The 18872-nt window shown below is 33.5% G+C and overlaps 1 protein-coding gene across 8 annotated transcripts in view; it reads left to right on the top strand.

Annotated features, from left to right (window-relative positions):
- Positions 1-18872, top strand: part of DDHD1 (DDHD domain containing 1) — a 91307-nt gene that overhangs the window by 35539 nt on the left and 36896 nt on the right. For 4 of the 8 annotated variants that reach the window (XM_029237670.1, XM_029237666.1, XM_029237664.1 and 1 more), the window contains exons 2-5: positions 4441-4614; positions 12163-12264; positions 14124-14252; positions 15329-15476. In XM_029237670.1, the coding sequence (XP_029093503.1) occupies positions 4441-4614; positions 12163-12264; positions 14124-14252; positions 15329-15476 (553 nt within the window). Of the gene's footprint in view, positions 1-4440; positions 4615-5252; positions 5274-12162; positions 12265-14123; positions 14253-15328; positions 15477-18872 lie in introns of all 8 variants that reach the window. The other 4 variants (XM_029237668.1, XM_029237665.1, XM_029237667.1 and 1 more) reach the window with 2 other exon arrangements.

The following is an 18872-nucleotide window of genomic DNA, read 5'->3' as shown; positions in this document are numbered from 1 at the left end:
GTCACAGCACCTTCTCCATAGGTTGCACAAATCTTTTTTTGCATTTCAGTTGCATTTTTACCTTTCTTGAAATAATAAAGCATAATATGCTGAAAATGTTGCTTTCTTCGGTCTTCAATATTAAAATAGCTACACAAAAATTCACCAGTTTTGATAAGTTTTTTTAAACGCACGCTGATATGACAGCTGTCACATACAATCTAACAAAATTGTTTTGAATGAAGTGAAAGACTAAGTGCTACTAGAGCCATCTTATGAAAAAAACCGAATGAACTTTTTGGCCAACCCAATATTAGGCTCAAGAGAGGAAAGGATTTGAGAGTGTAGATGTGTGCTAAAACTTGTTTTACTCTTTTTAACTCTACTTTTTACTTCCATGGTTTTTATGGGGAGGCATGCTTGCCTCTGGTTTGTAAGTCTCATAATAGCCTGGCAATGTAAAATTTCCCAAATTATTTATTTAAAAATTATGACTACAACTAACTAGCCTGTATTTCTTGGGGAGAGAGATAAAAAGGGACCTTTTCCTGTTTGAGAATGTAGGTTGCATTGTGTGGTAGAAAGAGTTTGAGTGAACTTTGGAGTCAACATTGGTTAGAATCTTGGTTCTCATAATACTTGTTTGCCTCTAGGCAAATTATTTAGGTTCACTAAGAATCATTTTACTCATTTGTAAAACTGGGGAAGTCATAGCTATCTTTAAGGTTACTGTTAAGATTAAATGAGATGAGATTTTGGATGTGGAGGATAATGGCAGCTGTCCAAATCTAAATCTCTCCACACATTCTCCCCAAAAGCCACATACACATAAACCATACATAGCTGACACCTTTAGCATTACTACGAGAGAGACAATACCACAAATTTTAAATTACTTGTAAGTAAAGAAACAGCAAATTACAGTAGTTCTTGTTACTGCTATAAACCTCTGAATCTGGAGACTGGGGCAGGGAGAGGCTTAAGAGACAGTGAAAATAGAGAGGAGATTAGAGGTTAAAATGAAGCACAAAAGCACCGTCAGAAAGAAAATGTCCTCCACACAACTGGCAAAATACGAACACAGGCTTGGGACTTGGTAATTCATAGCACTAACTGTAGGGAGGGTGTGTGAAAGTGAGAGGGACCAGAAGTAGTAACATCAGAGAAACATTGCTGATGGGAGAGGAGAAAGAGAAAAGATACTGCCCCTTGGAGCCATGGCAATAAGAGGAAAGAAGAAGTAAGGAGAAAGTGAAGGGTCCTGGAGAAATGAAAGAAGAACAAGGCACACCAATCCAGTCTTCACTCACCACTACCACCACTGCCACCACCATAACATCCATCCATTAAAGGAGGTGCTCTTAATAATCTGCAGCAGCAGACACTCTGGAACTAAGAAGTCCATCCATAAAATGCTCATGAACAGAATAAATCAAATGCCATACAAAGCTACTCTAAGAGGAATACAGAAAATGTGAGATCAGTACATTTCCACTGATTATAGTTCTTCCCCCAAAAGCAAACACAAAACAAAGAGAAACTGTATTGTAACACTCCAACCAAATATTCTCAAACAAACTTAGGGGGCATACTAATAGGGGCACTGATGAAAGGAATGTTAATGTAAGGGGCACTGATGAAAGGAAGGAAAACAACCAAAAGAATGAAAATGAGATGCAGAAAGAAGTAAAAAGCTTCAGAGAGGAAGTGGTTGAAATGCAATACAGGCAAAGGAAGACCCAACATACTTATAATTGGAGTCTCTGAAGAAGAAATCAGTGGAACAGAACTAATCCAAGGAAACTTTTCAGAAATAAGAGGAAAACTGAAATTTACAAATTAAAAGGACCCACCTTGGCAAATTGATTCAGAGCAATGAACTCTGAGTCATAAACTGTTAGAATTTAAAGACTAGTAAAACTGTTAGTAATTTTAAAGGCAGATTTTTTTCTGGGCCTCCTGGTGGGGGGAAAAAAATCACATTACTAATAAAAAAAATTAGGCTTACATCAGACTTCTCTAGAATGATATACAAAGGAAGGCTACAGTAGAGCATTTTTTAAAACTCAAGGAAACAAAGTTCAAGGTAGCCCACCTGTCCTTCAAGTATCAAGGCTATAGATAAGCAGCTTTGAACATGAAAGAATTTAGGAAATCTTTAGTGAGAATTTAATATATTGTAGATCCAAGACTAAAACAGTGGTGGGGACATGGGTGTAATTGTTATATGTAAGTGGGTAGAGAGAGAAAGGGAAAAATAGAATAAGATCATTCTCTATTATATAAGTAATAAGTGGGAATTTTGGATACCACTTAAAATGGACAGACCAGGTAATAAAAGTTTAAATAAACAAAAAAGAGACTTAGGACACTGTAAAATACATTCATACTCACACATGCATGTGTGAAGGTAACCCCTAGAACCAAAAATGCAAATATTCCTAAATACCAAAAGAATTTTTTTGAAAAGCAAAATCATCAACTAGAGAGAGTAAGTAAAATCATCAACTAGAGAGAGTAAGAATAATAAAAAATAGTAATTATAGAAAAAGAGAGTTCAAACATATCAGTTATATCAGTAAGCATAAATGAGCTTAACTCACCTATTAAAAGATTTTAAATGGCTTCATAAAGCAAAACCCAATTCTGTGCTGTATACAAGAGACACATCTAAAACAGAGAAAAGGGTTAAAAATAAAGGGATGTACAAAAACATCACAGGCAAATGGAAGCAATAAGAAAGCAGGGGTTGTAATCTTTTTTTTTTTTTTTTTTTTTGCGGTATGCGGGCCTCTCACTGTTGTGGCCTCTCCCGTTGCGGAGCACAGGCTCCGGATGCGCAGGCTCAGCGGCCATGGCTCACGGGTGCAGCCGCTCCGCGGCATGTGGGATCTTCCCAGACCGGGGCATGAACCCATGTCCCCTGCATCTGCAGGCAGACTCTCAACCACTGCCCCACCAGGGAAGCTCAGGGGGTTTGTAATCTTGATAGACAAAGTAGAATCTAGCACACACGCAAAAAATCATCAGACACAACAGAGTGTACTTTATAATGTTAAAACCCAAAATTCTCAACGAGTTTATATTTTTGAGTATCTGTCCACCAAATAACACAGCAAACATCTGACTATAGCAGAATTGCTATAGCAGAATAAAGGATAACGCAAGAAGAATTAGAAACACATCATAGGAGATTTTTGAATACATCACAGTATAAGTCTGGTACAAGATGTTTCAGGATCATCTAGTAAATTTTGTTTCAAAGCAGGAATTGGCCATTTCTTTAAGGAAATGATATTTAGAGATCACGATCTTTATATCAGGAGTGCTCACTTATACGGGGTTGGTCTTTATTTCTAGGCCTTTTTGGCACACAGAGCTTAGGATAATTTTTTTTTTCATGCTGACATTTCTAATTGAAATTTAAAATACAGATTTATTTCTTTGATTTTTATATTTGTATCTCTTTTTACCTGTGCTAAAAATCTTGGTTTCTTATGATATTAATTTATTCTAATGATGAATAAAATTAATATATTCATCTTAATCTACAGTTTCAAATTAACAATACCAATATTAGTACAATTATAACAGCGTAGCTACTGCAAAAGGTTTAAGATATGTTTCCAGTTCTTTTTGTACATAGGGTATATCCTAATATGTATATACAAATTACTGTGTTTTGAATCCTCTTGAAATAACTTCTCTATATGTGGTTAAACCACCAACTCTGTATAGTAAGGTTCATTTTTTTTTTAATTTTGCTTTTTATTTTTAGGGTTTTGTTGTTTCAATTTTATTTTTGCTTTATGGGTTTTTTAAAAAGTTATTTTAAAGGATTCAAGATAACTTAGCTAACAGTTGTGGTTTATAAATAGCAACTAAAAGTCTTAGGTTTATGGGACACTGTTTAATCAAAGAAATGTTCAGTTTTTCAAAGAAATTTTTTCTCAATTTTTTTCTGAAATGGATGAGGAATTTACTGTAATTAAAAGTTTCACTTATTCCCGTATACTCACTGGGAGCCCTTGACCTCCAAGGCAGCCCTAAAAAATGTACCACACTATGACAATACACATTATTTCTAAACTACTTGTGGAAATTTATCTCAGTATTTTCTAAGACATTGGAACTATCACTGGAGTCTTGCATGAAGTTTGTCAACCCCTTAGCCTACTAATTTTGGTTACTTGGGGCCTCAGTTACATAGGTAACGCTCCTCTCCCTTTCTAAAGCCAAAGTACCTTTTACGTGTACTATTTAATACAAGTAAAATTATATGTTGTAAGCAAAATTATATACTGTGGCTTGATGTCTAAAATTTAAAACTTTAAATGATTCTATTGGATCACGAAAGTCTGTTTCTGCCACAGCAGTAGTAAAATATAAAATTGTAGTTACTATTTCACTTCCTGAGAGGTTGGATACTAAAACGTATAATTCTGTGATTTCCCTTTTCAGAGTCCGATAAAATACCAGTAATGCGTGGACAGTGGTTTATTGATGGTACTTGGCAGCCGCTAGAAGAAGAAGAAAGTAATTTAATTGAGCAAGAACATCTTAGCTGTTTTAGAGGTCAGCAGATGCAGGAAAGTTTTGATATTGAAGTGTCAAAACCCATAGATGGAAAAGATGGTAAGACCAGTTAATATATTTAATATGTTTTGTAAACCAAGTAAGTTGTTGATAAAGTTTAGAATGGTTCCTAAGTTTAAAATAGTAATTCAGAAGTGTTAGAATTTATACAATTTGATTATTTCAAACATTTGATTATTATTTTAGAATTTAAAACTGCTATAAATTTCTGAACTATTTCCATTTTTATTTTACTTAATATGTGTTTTCACGGACATGACACATGATTTACTATAAATGTACAAATTGTTATAATGTGCTCTCTGAATTAGTTCTTTTGAGTAGCTTTTTAGTCATCAAAGAAAATTGAACTTACAAAAAATCCCTTGTCATTATATCAAAAGAGCAGTTTTGCTAATATTTTAATGTTGGTTCTTTTCCTGAAGTTTAAAAAACTTTAATTTCTTTTGTATAAGTCCCTTTTAGGTGTCTCCATATTGATAACCGTATCAACTTTTAGTCTGAAACAGTCTACTCCTTATATTTCCTTATTTGGCATTTGGATAGTTTTTCTTTCAATAGTTTAAAATACTTATATACTAGCCAAGATTGCCATGTTTCATTATGTGTCTGATCTTGAGTAAAATTCAAAATGTGTGGTAAAGTTAAAAATACTTCTGTTGTTCCATTTACTGCAGGCAGTGGGATCAGCTATTCCGGTGAGTATAACAGTACAGGTAGATTAGAATTTGTGGATTTCTCTAATTTTTTTTTTTTCCTAAAAGTGTTTCTTCATCCATGCTTGCCTTTATTTGGGAAGTTTCTTGGCAAGCCCTACTTAATCTAGTGAATTAAACTATGAATTAAGTGATTTTTTTCCTTCTCCTTGTAAAACATCTATAAAGCAGAAAAAATATTGATCAAGTAATTCACAGAATGCAGCTTGGAAAAAATGAATTATGTAGTTGGGAGCAATTGATTACATAACATAATTAATTACAAAACAATAAGCTTTAAATTGACTTTTTTCCCCCTTATTGTTAATAACATTCCAAGTCTTTTCTCTCTCCTACTCCTTGCTCTTTTATGTCTCTCTGAACACACACACACACACACACACACACACACACAACACACACACGCAGGGAAACTGTATACTTTAGCTTATACCAAGTAAAAATATCTTTGTACCTTTAAAAGTCTGCATAATTGAGGAAAATGGTGGCTTCTAAATAAATTGGTAATTAGATCTAAGAAATGTCTATTATGTGCCAGATACCATATTCTAGGAATTTAAAATATTTCATTTTGCTAATCCCTGGAGTCAACTATGTTCTTATTTCACTGTGAAATTCAAGCTCAAGGTTCTTACAATTCAATATATAAAGAACAGTTCAGTATCTATAAAGCAGAGCTGTATCTATATTCCTGCAGATTGCCATAAAGACAATACTCTGGTTAAAGCACAGATAGCAAATTTTGTATATCTCTGATCTTTTATTAGTGACTGAAATATTTTAGAACCTCTCATCACCACTATCAAAATAACCACAAAAGCCTACTTCATAGTATTTGAAGGACTGAACTCTTTTCAAAATTTCATTCCTATTGGGAAAGGTTGAGTTCTGGATTTTTTCCTTTCTATTAATTCTCCTTAAGTCTTGCCTCAAAAATGGCAGTTCACCTTGACAAACCCAGTTTATCCACCCAACTTCTTTACTATTAATGCATGGAAAAAACCCAGGAGCTTGGAGGAGGAAAAGGATGAGTATGAAAAATAAAAATATAAGTATATTGTCCCCTTTCTCATACTGTGTTCAAAGCATTTCTTTTCCACTTGCTAATTCTCCCTGTGGAAGTTAGTCATCAGCTCTGTTTCATCTCTAGATCCCATCTACTTGGAATCTGAAATGTTAAATGGAGCAGCATACTTCAGATTTCTTCAAAGTGCCCTAATTTTATGATCCAGTCACTTAAATAAGTCTGATAAAAGAACATAGTTTGTATGAGTATATTTTTCAGTATATCTTTGAGTCTGTGTCAATTCTTGAGTATCAGTCTAGGATATTATATATAGTAGTATTTTTTGCTAGCTTTAAAGAGTGGTAAAATTCTAATTAATAATAACAGAAAATTGTTAAACTGTTAGAACACTTTTGTATTGTAATCTTCCAAAATGATGATCTTTTGAGGTTCATTGGAAGAAAAATTGATTTTTTAAATATACTGTGACATAAAACATCAGCATGTTTTGTTATCAACAAAGGTTATAAATTCAATTCAGTATATATACTGTTGTCATGAATTTCCAGCCATTTTATTTATTATTTAGTATTATGTAAAGCATACATTCATGTGTTAAAATGTGACTTTTGACTTTGAAGATTATGGGACATTCTGTAGTACATTTGAAAATTATCACTGGTCTTAATGAAAGAACATCTACTGCCCAAAAAGCTACTGTTGTTGGAAAAATAACTCAAATTTATAATACAAAGATAAAAAGTATTATAATTTGATTATTTCGCTTCTTACCTCCAAGCTTCTGAAATTTCATATTTTATCAATCTGAGGGGGGAAAATAGCTTTTCCACCTAAATCTTCTCATGTACATAGGATAAAGCATTGACTCTTCATATTGTTAGAAGATTTTGAATATTCCTTGTGCAGATAGTACTGTGCCAGTTACTTTTGTGAAAGGAACAGACAGGGTTTTGGCTCTCAGGGAGTTTTAAACCTTTGGGGATGACAAAGCCTGCAGATGAGAAGTTACAAAGAGTAAGTACAAGGTAACAAAGTAGACAGTGCATGTTAAACATTCTGAAAAAGGATGTACAATAGAGTATTTATTGTACAATAAATTGTACAATATTTTTTGTACAATTGTACAAAATTGTACAATACAATTGTACAAAATTGTACAACTTGTACAATACAATTATTGTATTGTAGAGTATACAATAGAGTACAATCCCGTATTTAATAATTTAAAATAATTTTAAAGTACTGTATTCAAGAACTCTTTTTAAGTGCTCTGGGGAATTCCTAAGAAACTTAACAGAGTTCTTGCCTTGAAGGACATAAAATACTAATGAAATAAAATAAAATACTAATTCCTTTTTCTTCTGCCCTTATCTATGTCTTGGTTAGGGTAGTTATTGCCACAAATACACTGAATATATTTATTATTCTCTCCTTATTAATTATCCTACTAATCTCAAAGTAAGCATTGAATTAAAAAGATCTATTGGGGCTTCCTTGGTGACACAGTGGTTGGGAATCCGCCTGCCAATGCAGGGGACATGGGTTCGAGCCCTGGTCCGGGATGATCCCACATGCCGCGGAGCAACTAAGCCCATGTGCCACAACTACTGAGCCTGCGCTCTAGAGCCCGTGAGCCACAACTACTGAAGCCTGCACACCTAGAGCCCGTGCTCCACAGCAAGAGAAGCCACCGCAATGAGAAGCCCGCGCGCTGCAATGAAGAGTAGCCCCGCTCACCGGAACTAGAGAAAGCCGCGCGCAGCAATGAAGACCCAACATAGCCATAAATGAATGAAGGAATGAATAATCGATTGAAGTTTAGCATAACTTTTTTATCATTCAAAGAAAGATAAACCCCCAAAGTATAATCATATTTTGTGATTTAGATTTCATTTTCTCTGAGAGTTAAAATTAAAAATGATTCTCTTCCCACCCCACCTCCTAGGCTAGGAAATGTTTATCTAGCAGCCTAACAAATGAAAGCTAGAAGTTCACTGGGGATGAATCATACAAATAAAACCAGGCCTTCAAATAAGTAATTTTGTAAATACTTAAAAGTACTGGAGTAGTATTTCCCTCATTTTATAATTTATCTATGCAAGCAGTAATCAGTAAAAAAAAAAAATGGTTGAACTAAATGGGTAGTTCTGCACCTGCTCTGGTCAAAAAATGCATAACCTCAATCCAGTTATGAGAAAACATCAGACAAACTCAAATTGAGGGACATTCTACAAAGTAACTTACCAGTATTCTTCAGAAGTCTCAAGGTCATATTTAACTAGATGGGGGGAATCCTTTCACAATGTATGTCAAATCAACACAGTATACACTTTCAATGTCTTATAATATTGTCAATTGTACCTCAGTAAAGCTGAAAAAAAATTTTTAAGTGTCAAGATCATGAAAGACAAGGAAAGACTGAGGAATTTGTCGTAGTTTAGGGGAAACTAAGGAAACATAACAACAAAATACAACATGGTACCCTGGATTGTATCCTAGGACAGAAAAGGACATTAATAGAAAAACTGGAGAAATCGGAATAAAGTCAATATTTTAGTTGGTAGTATTATACCAATGTTAATTTCTTAGTTTTGATAATTGTACTATAGTTATGCTAACATTAGGAGAAGCTGGGTGAAAGATATTATGGTAACTCTGTACTATTTTTGCAACTTTTCTGTAGGTTGAAAATTATTCCACAATAAAAAGGTGTTTTGTTTTTTCTTAAGGCCAGTAGAGAAATTGAAATAGTAAAAAAATATTTAATTAATCCAAAAGAAACAACAAAAGGAGAAACAAGAAACACAGACAGAACAAAGAAAATATATGGGAAATGGTAGACCTAAATTCACCCATATCAAAACTATAGTAAATATAAGTGAACTAACACTTAAATTAAAAAACGGAGATCGACAGATTTGCTAGGAATGCAAGATCCAACTGTATGCTGTATAGTAGAGTCACATTCAATATAAAATCACAGGTAGGCTGAAAGTAAAAGAAAAAAAAAATGGACTTTTTACTGTTCAAGCTAATTTGGGGTGCTATGACAGCACAAGTGTTGGTGGATCTCTAAGGATTTACAGCATTTAACAATTTGGCATGTAGTGTATATGCCTATCCTATTGCTGGATAAGGATATCCCAAACTGAATATATCATTTCAAAAGTCTAAAAGGGGGAGGGCCGGGGTGGGGAGAGGGAAGGAGTATTAACCCTTTCTAATCGGCTTTTCTTTTCCTTTCTCTTTGGTGACTAAGAGGACTCCCACCTTCTAGCTTTTAGTTATCAATTTTTATAAATGTATTTAATTTAATTTCTCTGAGATCCAAGAAGATTGACAGAAGTTTTCTCATTATAGTTGGTAGGTTTGAGATGTGCAAGCCTACTTCCCTTGTGGTTGAGATTATCTAGGTTGCCAGCTTTTATAGAGGGAAAAGTTATAGAGTTATTCTATTCTAGGGAATAGTATATCATCAGCAACCCCCTTTTTTTTTTTTGCGGTACGCGGGCCTCTCACTGTTGTGGCCTCTCCCGTTGCGGAGCACAGGTTCCGGACGCGCAGGCTCAGCGGCCATGGCTCACGGGCCCAGCCGCTCCGAGGCATGTGGGATCCTCCCGGACCGGGGCACGAACCCGTGTCCCCTGCATCGGCAGGCGGGCTTTCAACCACTGTGCCACCAGGGAAGCCCAGCAACCCCCCTTTTTGATACTCTGCTTTCAGAATTATATAATGAAGAACATTTCTTTAAGAGATGAATTATAGTACAGAAATTTATTGAAAACACTGTATTTTAGTACTTAAAATCTTTTTCATTGCTTTGTAAGACTTTAATACATAAATGAAAAGTTTTATTAAATGTTAGCATTTAATTAGCATTTTAGTTGCATTTTGTGTTTATGCATACTTTTGCTAACACTATATAAGAATTCTTAACTAAAACTTTATTTTAGTGATCCTTGTTGGAATGATAGTAAACCTTTTTGTCTCTAGTGTACTTATGGTGGTACTTATCCTTTGCTTTGGTTTGAAAAAAAGTTAAGCTCTCTGTGCTAGAGGATGTTGTAACAAAGCAAATGATTTTCAAGTGAAAATAAGAAATATGAGAAGAAGGTAAAGAAGCATGTCTATCCAATTTTGTGAAAATTTTAAAAATATGTTTCTGTGATTTTAGTATATTGGGGTGTTTGGCTTTATGTTAATCCTTAAATTAGTATTCCTTTAGGGGAAAAAAAGCCTTTCATTTTTGTATCTTGACTAACTTTTAGAAAGTGTTTATGTAATTTTAAGTGTGATCAGGTGGTCCATGTGTTTCCCACTAGTTCTTTTTTAGTAAATGTGGAATTCTTTCATGTTAGTTTTACTAGTAGAACTATAAAATCTAGGTTTTGTTTGAGCAGTACAGTCTCAAGTTTATGCCAAATTTGATCTACTTGGTTATGTTAGCTTTTTCCTAAGGATTTTTTTGTGTGTGCAAATGTTTCTTGCAAGTGATACCTCTACTCCTCAGTAACTGACCAGAAGGCACATGAAAGAAGAAACATGTTCAGTGAAGAAAATTACTTTGGTTGTCATTTTCCACCCCCTATGACAATGAGATGTTTTCATAATCCTGATTTTACAACCCAGTTTTTAATTCTTGTCTATACTTTTTTATAGTCATCTAATTACATACAGTTAAAGTTATTAAGTGCCTCATAAGCATTTCTCAATTACCTTTATCACATATCTTTAAATATACCTTATCTGTATATAACAGCAGGTTTCTTTTTTAACTTCTAGTACTATACAATGGGAATTAAGTATTTTTGTATTTGAGCAGTATTTAACCTTTGAATGTCACATTAATGTAGAAGGGAGTGAGGATGAAAATCAAATGTATTAGAACATAAATTTAAGCTAAATCATAAAGATTCTGTGAATAACTGAACGGTAAAGAAAATGATTTTAAGATTCAGTTCTAAGTGGATTTTAAAATAAATGCTTATTTAAAATGTAAAGAAATTTATTGAGATATAACTAGCAATATTTGACAGGGAAAGAGTTGACTTTAAGGTTATCTACTGATTTACCAAATACCAAGTCTATGTCTGGCTTTACTCTGTTGTCTGCTTTACTCTGTTGTCTGTTTTACACTTACAAGATGTCACAGCATACATTTTTACTAATGACTTTTTTTTGTCATTCTATTGCTAACGAATCTTTCATTATTTTGTCACTAATAAGTCAGTTCAAAGTAGAGCTTTCAACTTAATTTTTTGGGGGAAAAGTTTCATTTTTAAAAGTATTTTAACAACTTGAACAGAGTTGTGAAAAGAATATTTTGTTCTGTGGGAAGGTTCTATTTACACTTCAGTAAGGGAAAGCATCTAATGGAATGTATACTGTGGTATCTTCTTAGGAAAGCTTCATTAGATGGTTATTTATTGCATTTTCAATTTGCACATCAGATGTTGGCTGTGTCATAGTCACAAATTTGGTGAGAGTAAATAACCTTAGTATTGTAAAGATGTGGTTTATAAATCTCTTATGCATACAGAAATGCCGTGTTCTATTTTTTTATTCCAACTATACAAAGACATTAAAAATGGTGATCACATAGTTGTCTTTAATTGATAAATTTAGATATCATTTGCCTTTTTTACTTTCAGTAAAAGTAGAGCATATATTTGATAAACATTATTAAACTAACATTTTGCTGCACTGATTTTTAATTAGGAATTATATAAATAAAGCATTTAGAATAATGTTTGTCAAATACAACTCACTTTTTAAAGTTAATACAACAAAAAGGCAAACCTCATTTAAAATTTACTTTGAAGCTCAGTGTTTTTGCTTTCTTAGTTGTCTACCACCTCCCTCCCTTCTCCCTCCCTTCTCTGTTCAAATGGAGAGGATATAAGGAGAGTACAGATGCGGCAGGTCTTAAACGAAAGCGTTCCCAAGGTACAGTAATTGTAGTTTTACTTCTCCATGTAGTTATATTCCCGGCTTGTAGCTTTCAGTTGTGTTTATAGCATTCGGTTGTATTTAGAGCATAGAAATTACTAGTATTTTAGAAATGTATCCATTGTATTATTTTGCTTAGTGTTAATTATAAGTGGTGTAAACATTTGCAAACAATGTGTATAGTTCAATAATGGGATATTCGCCAATATTAAGATGCTTTAAGACAACACAAAGGTTTAGAGAGAAACAAAATTTTGTTGGCTTAACTTGGTCTTATAGTTTTAATGTTTTAAGCATATGTTGCTCAAAACTATTTTAACAAAATGCAGTTTTGAAACATTGGATTAAAAGTACTGACTTGGATCAGACATAGAAGTAGAAAAGGAAATAATTATTAAACTCTTGCAAAAGATTTTTTTAATTTATGAAAAGTTCTTTTATTTAAAACCTGAGTTTGTACACTGGTTTTGTGTTTTATTTGCAACTGAAGATGTTATTCATGTTTGTTATGTTAATTGCATCTTGGTCTTGTGTTCAATATTAGTAATGTGTCCTGGCAGGTAAGTAAGATATAAATAGGTTTTTCGTAAATTTTTGAAGTGGCATTTGTACCATAACTCAGAAGTACATTTTCCTGGCAGTGATTTGCTTTTCTATGTATTCTAGTAAGGAATGGCTTTTCACAAAAATGTCTTATGATCTTAGATCTTGACCAGGACTCCATCCTTTCATAGTTAGCATCTTCAAGTCAGGAGAGTTGGACTCTGTCACTAACTAGCTTTGTGGCAAGTCACTTAATCCCTTTGTACCTGTATGTCTTTATATATAATGGGAGATAATATTTTTGCCTAAAGAGGATTTTAAGAAAATAAATTAGGCATAGTGATTTGAAGGTGGCTTGTTTTCTGAAGGTATGTGAATTTTTCTTACCTCTATACAAGAGATAGAGAGGAAAAGTTAAAGTCCTTCAGACAATAAGACATCAAACTGTGAATTGGTGGACATGTTTTGACAATTTTCTTAACTGTTGCTTCCACAAACGTTACTAAATTTGTGATATGTGGCAAGTACTGTGCTATGACTGTGTGTGGTGCTAGTGATACAAAATGACCAAGGTATGTCCCTGCCTCACAGAGTTTGCGTATTCCTGAAGGATATAGGTTTGCTTTTTTTTTTTTTTTAAGAGCTCATTTTCACCAAGCATACTTCGGTTACAGAAATGAAATAACCATACTAATTTGAACATCATAGTAGGAAAAAATGTATTTCTTGTTAAAAGATCTTTCAACCTTGGAGCTCTGTTATGGTGGGCAATATCCAGTGATAACTGGCTTTAGTATCCGTTCCAAAAATACTTTATATTCTAATAAATTAGATGATTCTCTTCCCAGTTTAAAGATAATTTTTTTTTCATCTGAGTCTTGTTTTATCTTGTGCTGAGTGAAATTTTCACAGATCAAAAAATAAAATCAACAGAAGAAATGAAACTTAAATTTCTATGTCAACTGTACTGAGAACTTTCATGAAGGTGTATATCCCTTAGTCCTAAGGAATGGCCACATCACCTGGGAAAGCAGTTCTTTAATAATCAGAGCATATTTCCTATAGAGGTTAAAATTATGGTAGTTAAGCCAGTTTATTCCATGTTGTTCCAACAGGTTGCCTTTTCCTGTAGCATGCTTAATAACTTATAAAGTCCCTATCCATTACTTGTTTCACATCAATATATGTTTCAATGAAATAGTTTTTTATTGAACTGAGTTAAAATATTGATTCAAAAAATCTGTGTATTACAATTTGCACACAAATGAAGTTTGTCTTGGAGACCTTCAAGTTAGTTTTTCCTTTTGCAACAGCTATTCATAGTTTCAAGTTGAGTCGAAACCACGTGGACTGGCACAGTGTGGATGAAGTGTATCTTTATAGTGATGCAACAACATCTAAAATTGCAAGAACAGTTACTCAAAAACTGGGATTTTCTAAAGGTATTTGTTAAATATTACTAGAGTTTGTCAAAATGTTGGGAATCTAACTTTTTCTCTTATGTTCAAAATAGATGATCCAGGTTTTATTTTTAGTATTTTTTAAGTATGTTTTAAATTTAGTGCCAGTTACTACCCTGTTAATCTCTTTATAAGGTGACTGAGTTAACATGTGTTCATTAATGAATAATTATATATTTAGAATGGTCTGGCAAGATTAATAAATACACTTTTTGCTTCTAAAAGCACAAAAGCAGTCAAACCTGAGGCAGTGCTGTGAAATAAAACATGGCAGTTGAAATATAGTGTCAATAAAGATGAAGACTGGAAATTTTTCAGTGGATTTAGTGAGATGTAGGTCATCGGTGACTTAGATGGATTGCTGGGACAGAACCATATTGGCATGGGTTGAAGTTTAAGTAGAAGTTGAAGAAATGGAGGCAGTGAGAATAGATAGCTCTTTAAACAAGTTCGACTAAAAGAAAGAGAAGAGGGACTGGTACTTGGGGAAGAGGTGAATGCATTATCAAAAAATCTTTCAAAAATTTTTTCTAAGTCTGATAATTTTTTTACTGTCCCATTTTTAATTCTTTGATAATAGATGTGCTTGAATATTTACATGTTCATTAGTCAGTTGTATTTGTTTTGTGAGTTACTTTATCAACATCTTTAGCCCATTTTGCTATTTGGTTGATTCATTTCACTTTTTGATGAATAAGTTCTTTTTGTATGCTTACATAATTAACTTATTACTGTGTGTCATATTTTGCAAAAACTTTCCCAGTTTGTCATTCGTCTTTTATCTTTGCTTCATGATACATTCATTATAGAGAAGTTTTTAATTTTTATGTGTTCAGTTCATCCTTTTTTCTTTCCTTTTGCCTTATGGTTTCTGGCTTCGCTGTCATGTCCAGTTCAGCAGTTTATATTAGAACTGATCAATACTTATCTTACAAATTTTATCCCCCCCAACCCAGTGAAATTTTTTCATAGTATTCCTTTTCTTTATTTTTTCAATATATTGTGAAAATGCTATTTCTATAATAAACAATAAACTTAGAATCATAATTTTCCTACAGCATCAAGTAGTGGGACCAGACTTCATAGAGGTTATGTAGAAGAAGCCACATTAGAAGACAAGCCATCACAGACTGCCCATATTGTATTTGTTGTGCATGGCATTGGGCAGAAAATGGACCAAGGAAGAATTATCAAAAATACAGCCATGTGAGTTCTTTGATGAATATATTCTCCATCTAGTCGGGAGTCCAAACTTTTGTCCAGGCTATAATAGAGTTTAATCGTTATGCCACATGCTTCTTCAGTACCAACTGTTCTATCTGTTTAAGTTGTAGAGTAAATTTCTGGACCAGATTTTGAGAGTGATTATATCTAGATGATGATGATGATATTTATTTGATTCTTTTTCCTCCATAACATGGAGAAGAGGTTTAAGAAAGCCTTTTTAACTTAATATATTGTTAGTTTACATTAAACTGAGGTTGAAAGCAAGAAAAAAGTCTGGTTTGAAGTTTGTATGTTACTCTCTGAATTGCAGAAACTGAGAATACTGTAAAATTATGAAAAAGCTAAGAATTGTTTAAGTTGCCAGTCAGCAGCTTAACTTGTCCAAGTAATTACAACCTGAGGAAATTGAACTCTAAATTTTACATGGAGAAGAAACAGTGGGTGCTTTGCCAACACACCAGGCCGGTTATTTACCGCGTTTATTTATATTCAGCTTTATTCTAAAAAATTTTTAAGATGTTGTTGGGGGGAGGGATGTTTGTATTTGTGCTTCAAAAATGTTTAGGACTGTGTAAAAAGGAAATTTTAGAGTTAAGGGTACCACCACAAACTTGGCTCTGAGCTAGCAGCCAGTATAAAGAAAAATCTTATCAGATTTATAATACGATGAGAACAAATGAGTTGTTGAGAACACAGTTTATCAGGTTCTGAAGCTTCAAGTAAGTGTATTTCTTGAGTCCTTATAAAGCAAATACTGTGTGATACCAGGAACTGTGTCCTCAGCAGTATCTCTATAATAATACAGTGTTCTGTTTCACTTTTTATTGTAATACCTCTTAATGCCAGCTCATGGATTAAAATAAAAATACAGTTCAATTTGGAAAAAAAAATATTTGTCAGATACTTCTAGGCCATCCTGACCCTTGTCAATCTCCATAGCTTGTATTACAGAGATCTCTCCCCTCTGATTCTGATTTTATTTTCTGATGATTTGCACATTACTTCCCACAACATTTATATTATGTTCTGTGTCAAGATGCTAATTTTTTGCTTGGTTATCTAAGGAACCTGAGAAGTAGTTTTAATAACATGTTCTCTCTGGAGCTATTGATAATTGGAAAGGTACCAGCTTGATTTCTTTGGGTGCAAGTGAGGGAAAACTTAACTCAAAAGGAGGATTCAGTAGCCCATAAAACTGACAAGTCTAAGATTTGCCAAACAAGTCATCAGAATCCAGTTGCTATCTGTTCTACTTGCCTTCATTTTTGAGCTATTTTCAGACGTCTCCTGTGGTTCCAGATGTGGTTTATATCATCTTGTGTTCGAGTTCAAGAAGAAAAGTCTTTTTTTCCAGAAGTCCCTGCTAGTCTATGCATTTCAGTGACTGATGGTGTCACCTCCAACTGCCTGAATCTATGCATGGCCATGATCTGATCTGCAAAACTTGTCATCACCCTAGAATCAGATGGAAGTTGACTTCATCATAACATAGGGAGAGGTAGAGCCACAGATAAAAATCAAGAGCTACCATTGGAAGTAGGATGAGTAAATATAAGGTGACTCAAAAAAAAGTGTTCACTACAGAGAAGATGGCCATCATTTCTGCAGAGACAGGTTAATTTGATGGGAAACTCCTCACATAAATTAGTAATTGATGGAAAATATTCAAACAGAAAGGAATTCTGCTCAATAATAGATGGGAAAGTTCAAAGGATTTCTTACCCTTCCCTGGCTTTCTGCCATTCCTAAGTTAGTTGTTCAGGACTTTAAAGAAAGTAAAATTAACTTCATCCTTGTCATTGCTACTCTGAAGCTTGCTTGTACTTATGATTTCATTTGTGAGACTACTGTTGAAATGAGCAACATAGAATAAGGGGTTACCACACTCCACTTCTTTGGCAACCTGCTGTTCTCTGAGGATCTCTTGAAATCATGTCCCAGAGGCCTGGAAATAGAGATTTTCGCCTCTTACCTTATTTTAGTGAATGTGCAAATGAATTCAAACTGGATTTAATCAATTTTGTTCCAGCAAAATATGTTTATTATTTAAGTGAGTTGAAAAGAAAGTTTATAGACAACTTCTAGGAATATCAGAATTGGTTTACTAAAAGGGATGAATGTATTTTAAATACAATTGGATTTACTTTTTGTGGCATTTTATTACAAGGGAAATCTTTACTGAACTTATATATCTAATAAAATAAGTAATTTTATTTTTTAATATCTTTATTGGATTATAATTGCTTTACAAATTAGTAATTTTAAAGCTACAATTTTAGAAGAGTAAAAAGAGACTTTTAGTTAAGCCTGGCAGATTTAACACATAGCTTATCTTATTACCTCCTAAAACCTCACTGAAAATGATAGCAAAATAATTTTTTAAATAAATTGGTGTAGACTCATATGTACAGAAAAAACTGGGAGGACACAGCAAACAAGAATATCAACAAGATTTATTTTTGAATAGGAAATACATACACATGGTTCACAAATCAAAATAGGAAAATGTATAGAGTGAAAAACGTCTGACTCCTTTCCTGTCTCCATCTTCCCCCAGTGTCACTCATCCTTGTGTCTCAAAGCAATGTTATTTATCTTATATTCTTCTGGAGTTTCTTTAGACAAAATACAGATTATTTTCACTCATAAGGCAGCATACTATATACACTCTAGACATTGCTTTCTTGTGTAAAAAAATGTATCTTGGATATTATTTGCATGATTTTCTATTGCCCTCCTTTCATATATATATATATAATATATATATTATATATAATATATATATTCTTAAAACCAGTTAGTTTATCAATTGATTGTTTTCCTAATGAGAAGAATTATAAAGACTTTTTTTTTCAGAGCTATTTAATGATCCTTAATTAAACGGTAATTCTCAGGTGCTATTAATCTCTTCCTTCCTTTTTCAAAATATGAACTAAACATTCACTGCCTAGTGGGAGAACATGGAAGTTTAATAAGCTTAGAACTGAAATCATGAGTTTTGTGCATGGCATTACAGCTGCGCAGTAATGGGTTAAGTCTGAGCTGTAGGATAATATTTTTAAATCATTCCTTTTTCTCGTTTCTTCCATCCCTCCTTGGTCTCAGTGTTTCTCATGTAGTCAAGACCTATATATTTAGGAAACAGATTTTATTATTTTTAGTAAGGCAATAGTAGGGACATAGCGTGTGCGCTCTCTCTCTCCCGCTCTCTCTGTCTCTCTCGCTACCTATCTATTTGTCTATCTCTATCTCTGTCCCTCCCTTTTTTCCTCCATCCCTGATTATCTTCTTTCATCTTTCTTTCCTTTCCTTCCCCTTGCCCCTCTTTTGTGTGTGTGTGTGTGTGTGTGTGTGTGTGTGTGTGTGTGTGTGTGT

The sequence above is a fragment of the Monodon monoceros genome, unplaced genomic scaffold (genome assembly GCF_005190385.1).
Source record: "Monodon monoceros isolate NGI ecotype Baffin Bay Population unplaced genomic scaffold, NGI_Narwhal_1 Super_Scaffold_21, whole genome shotgun sequence".
NCBI classification, from domain to species: Eukaryota; Metazoa; Chordata; class Mammalia; order Artiodactyla; family Monodontidae; genus Monodon; species Monodon monoceros.
The sequence above is the reverse complement of the archived record's forward strand: the minus strand, read 5'-3'. Positions and strand labels throughout refer to the sequence as shown.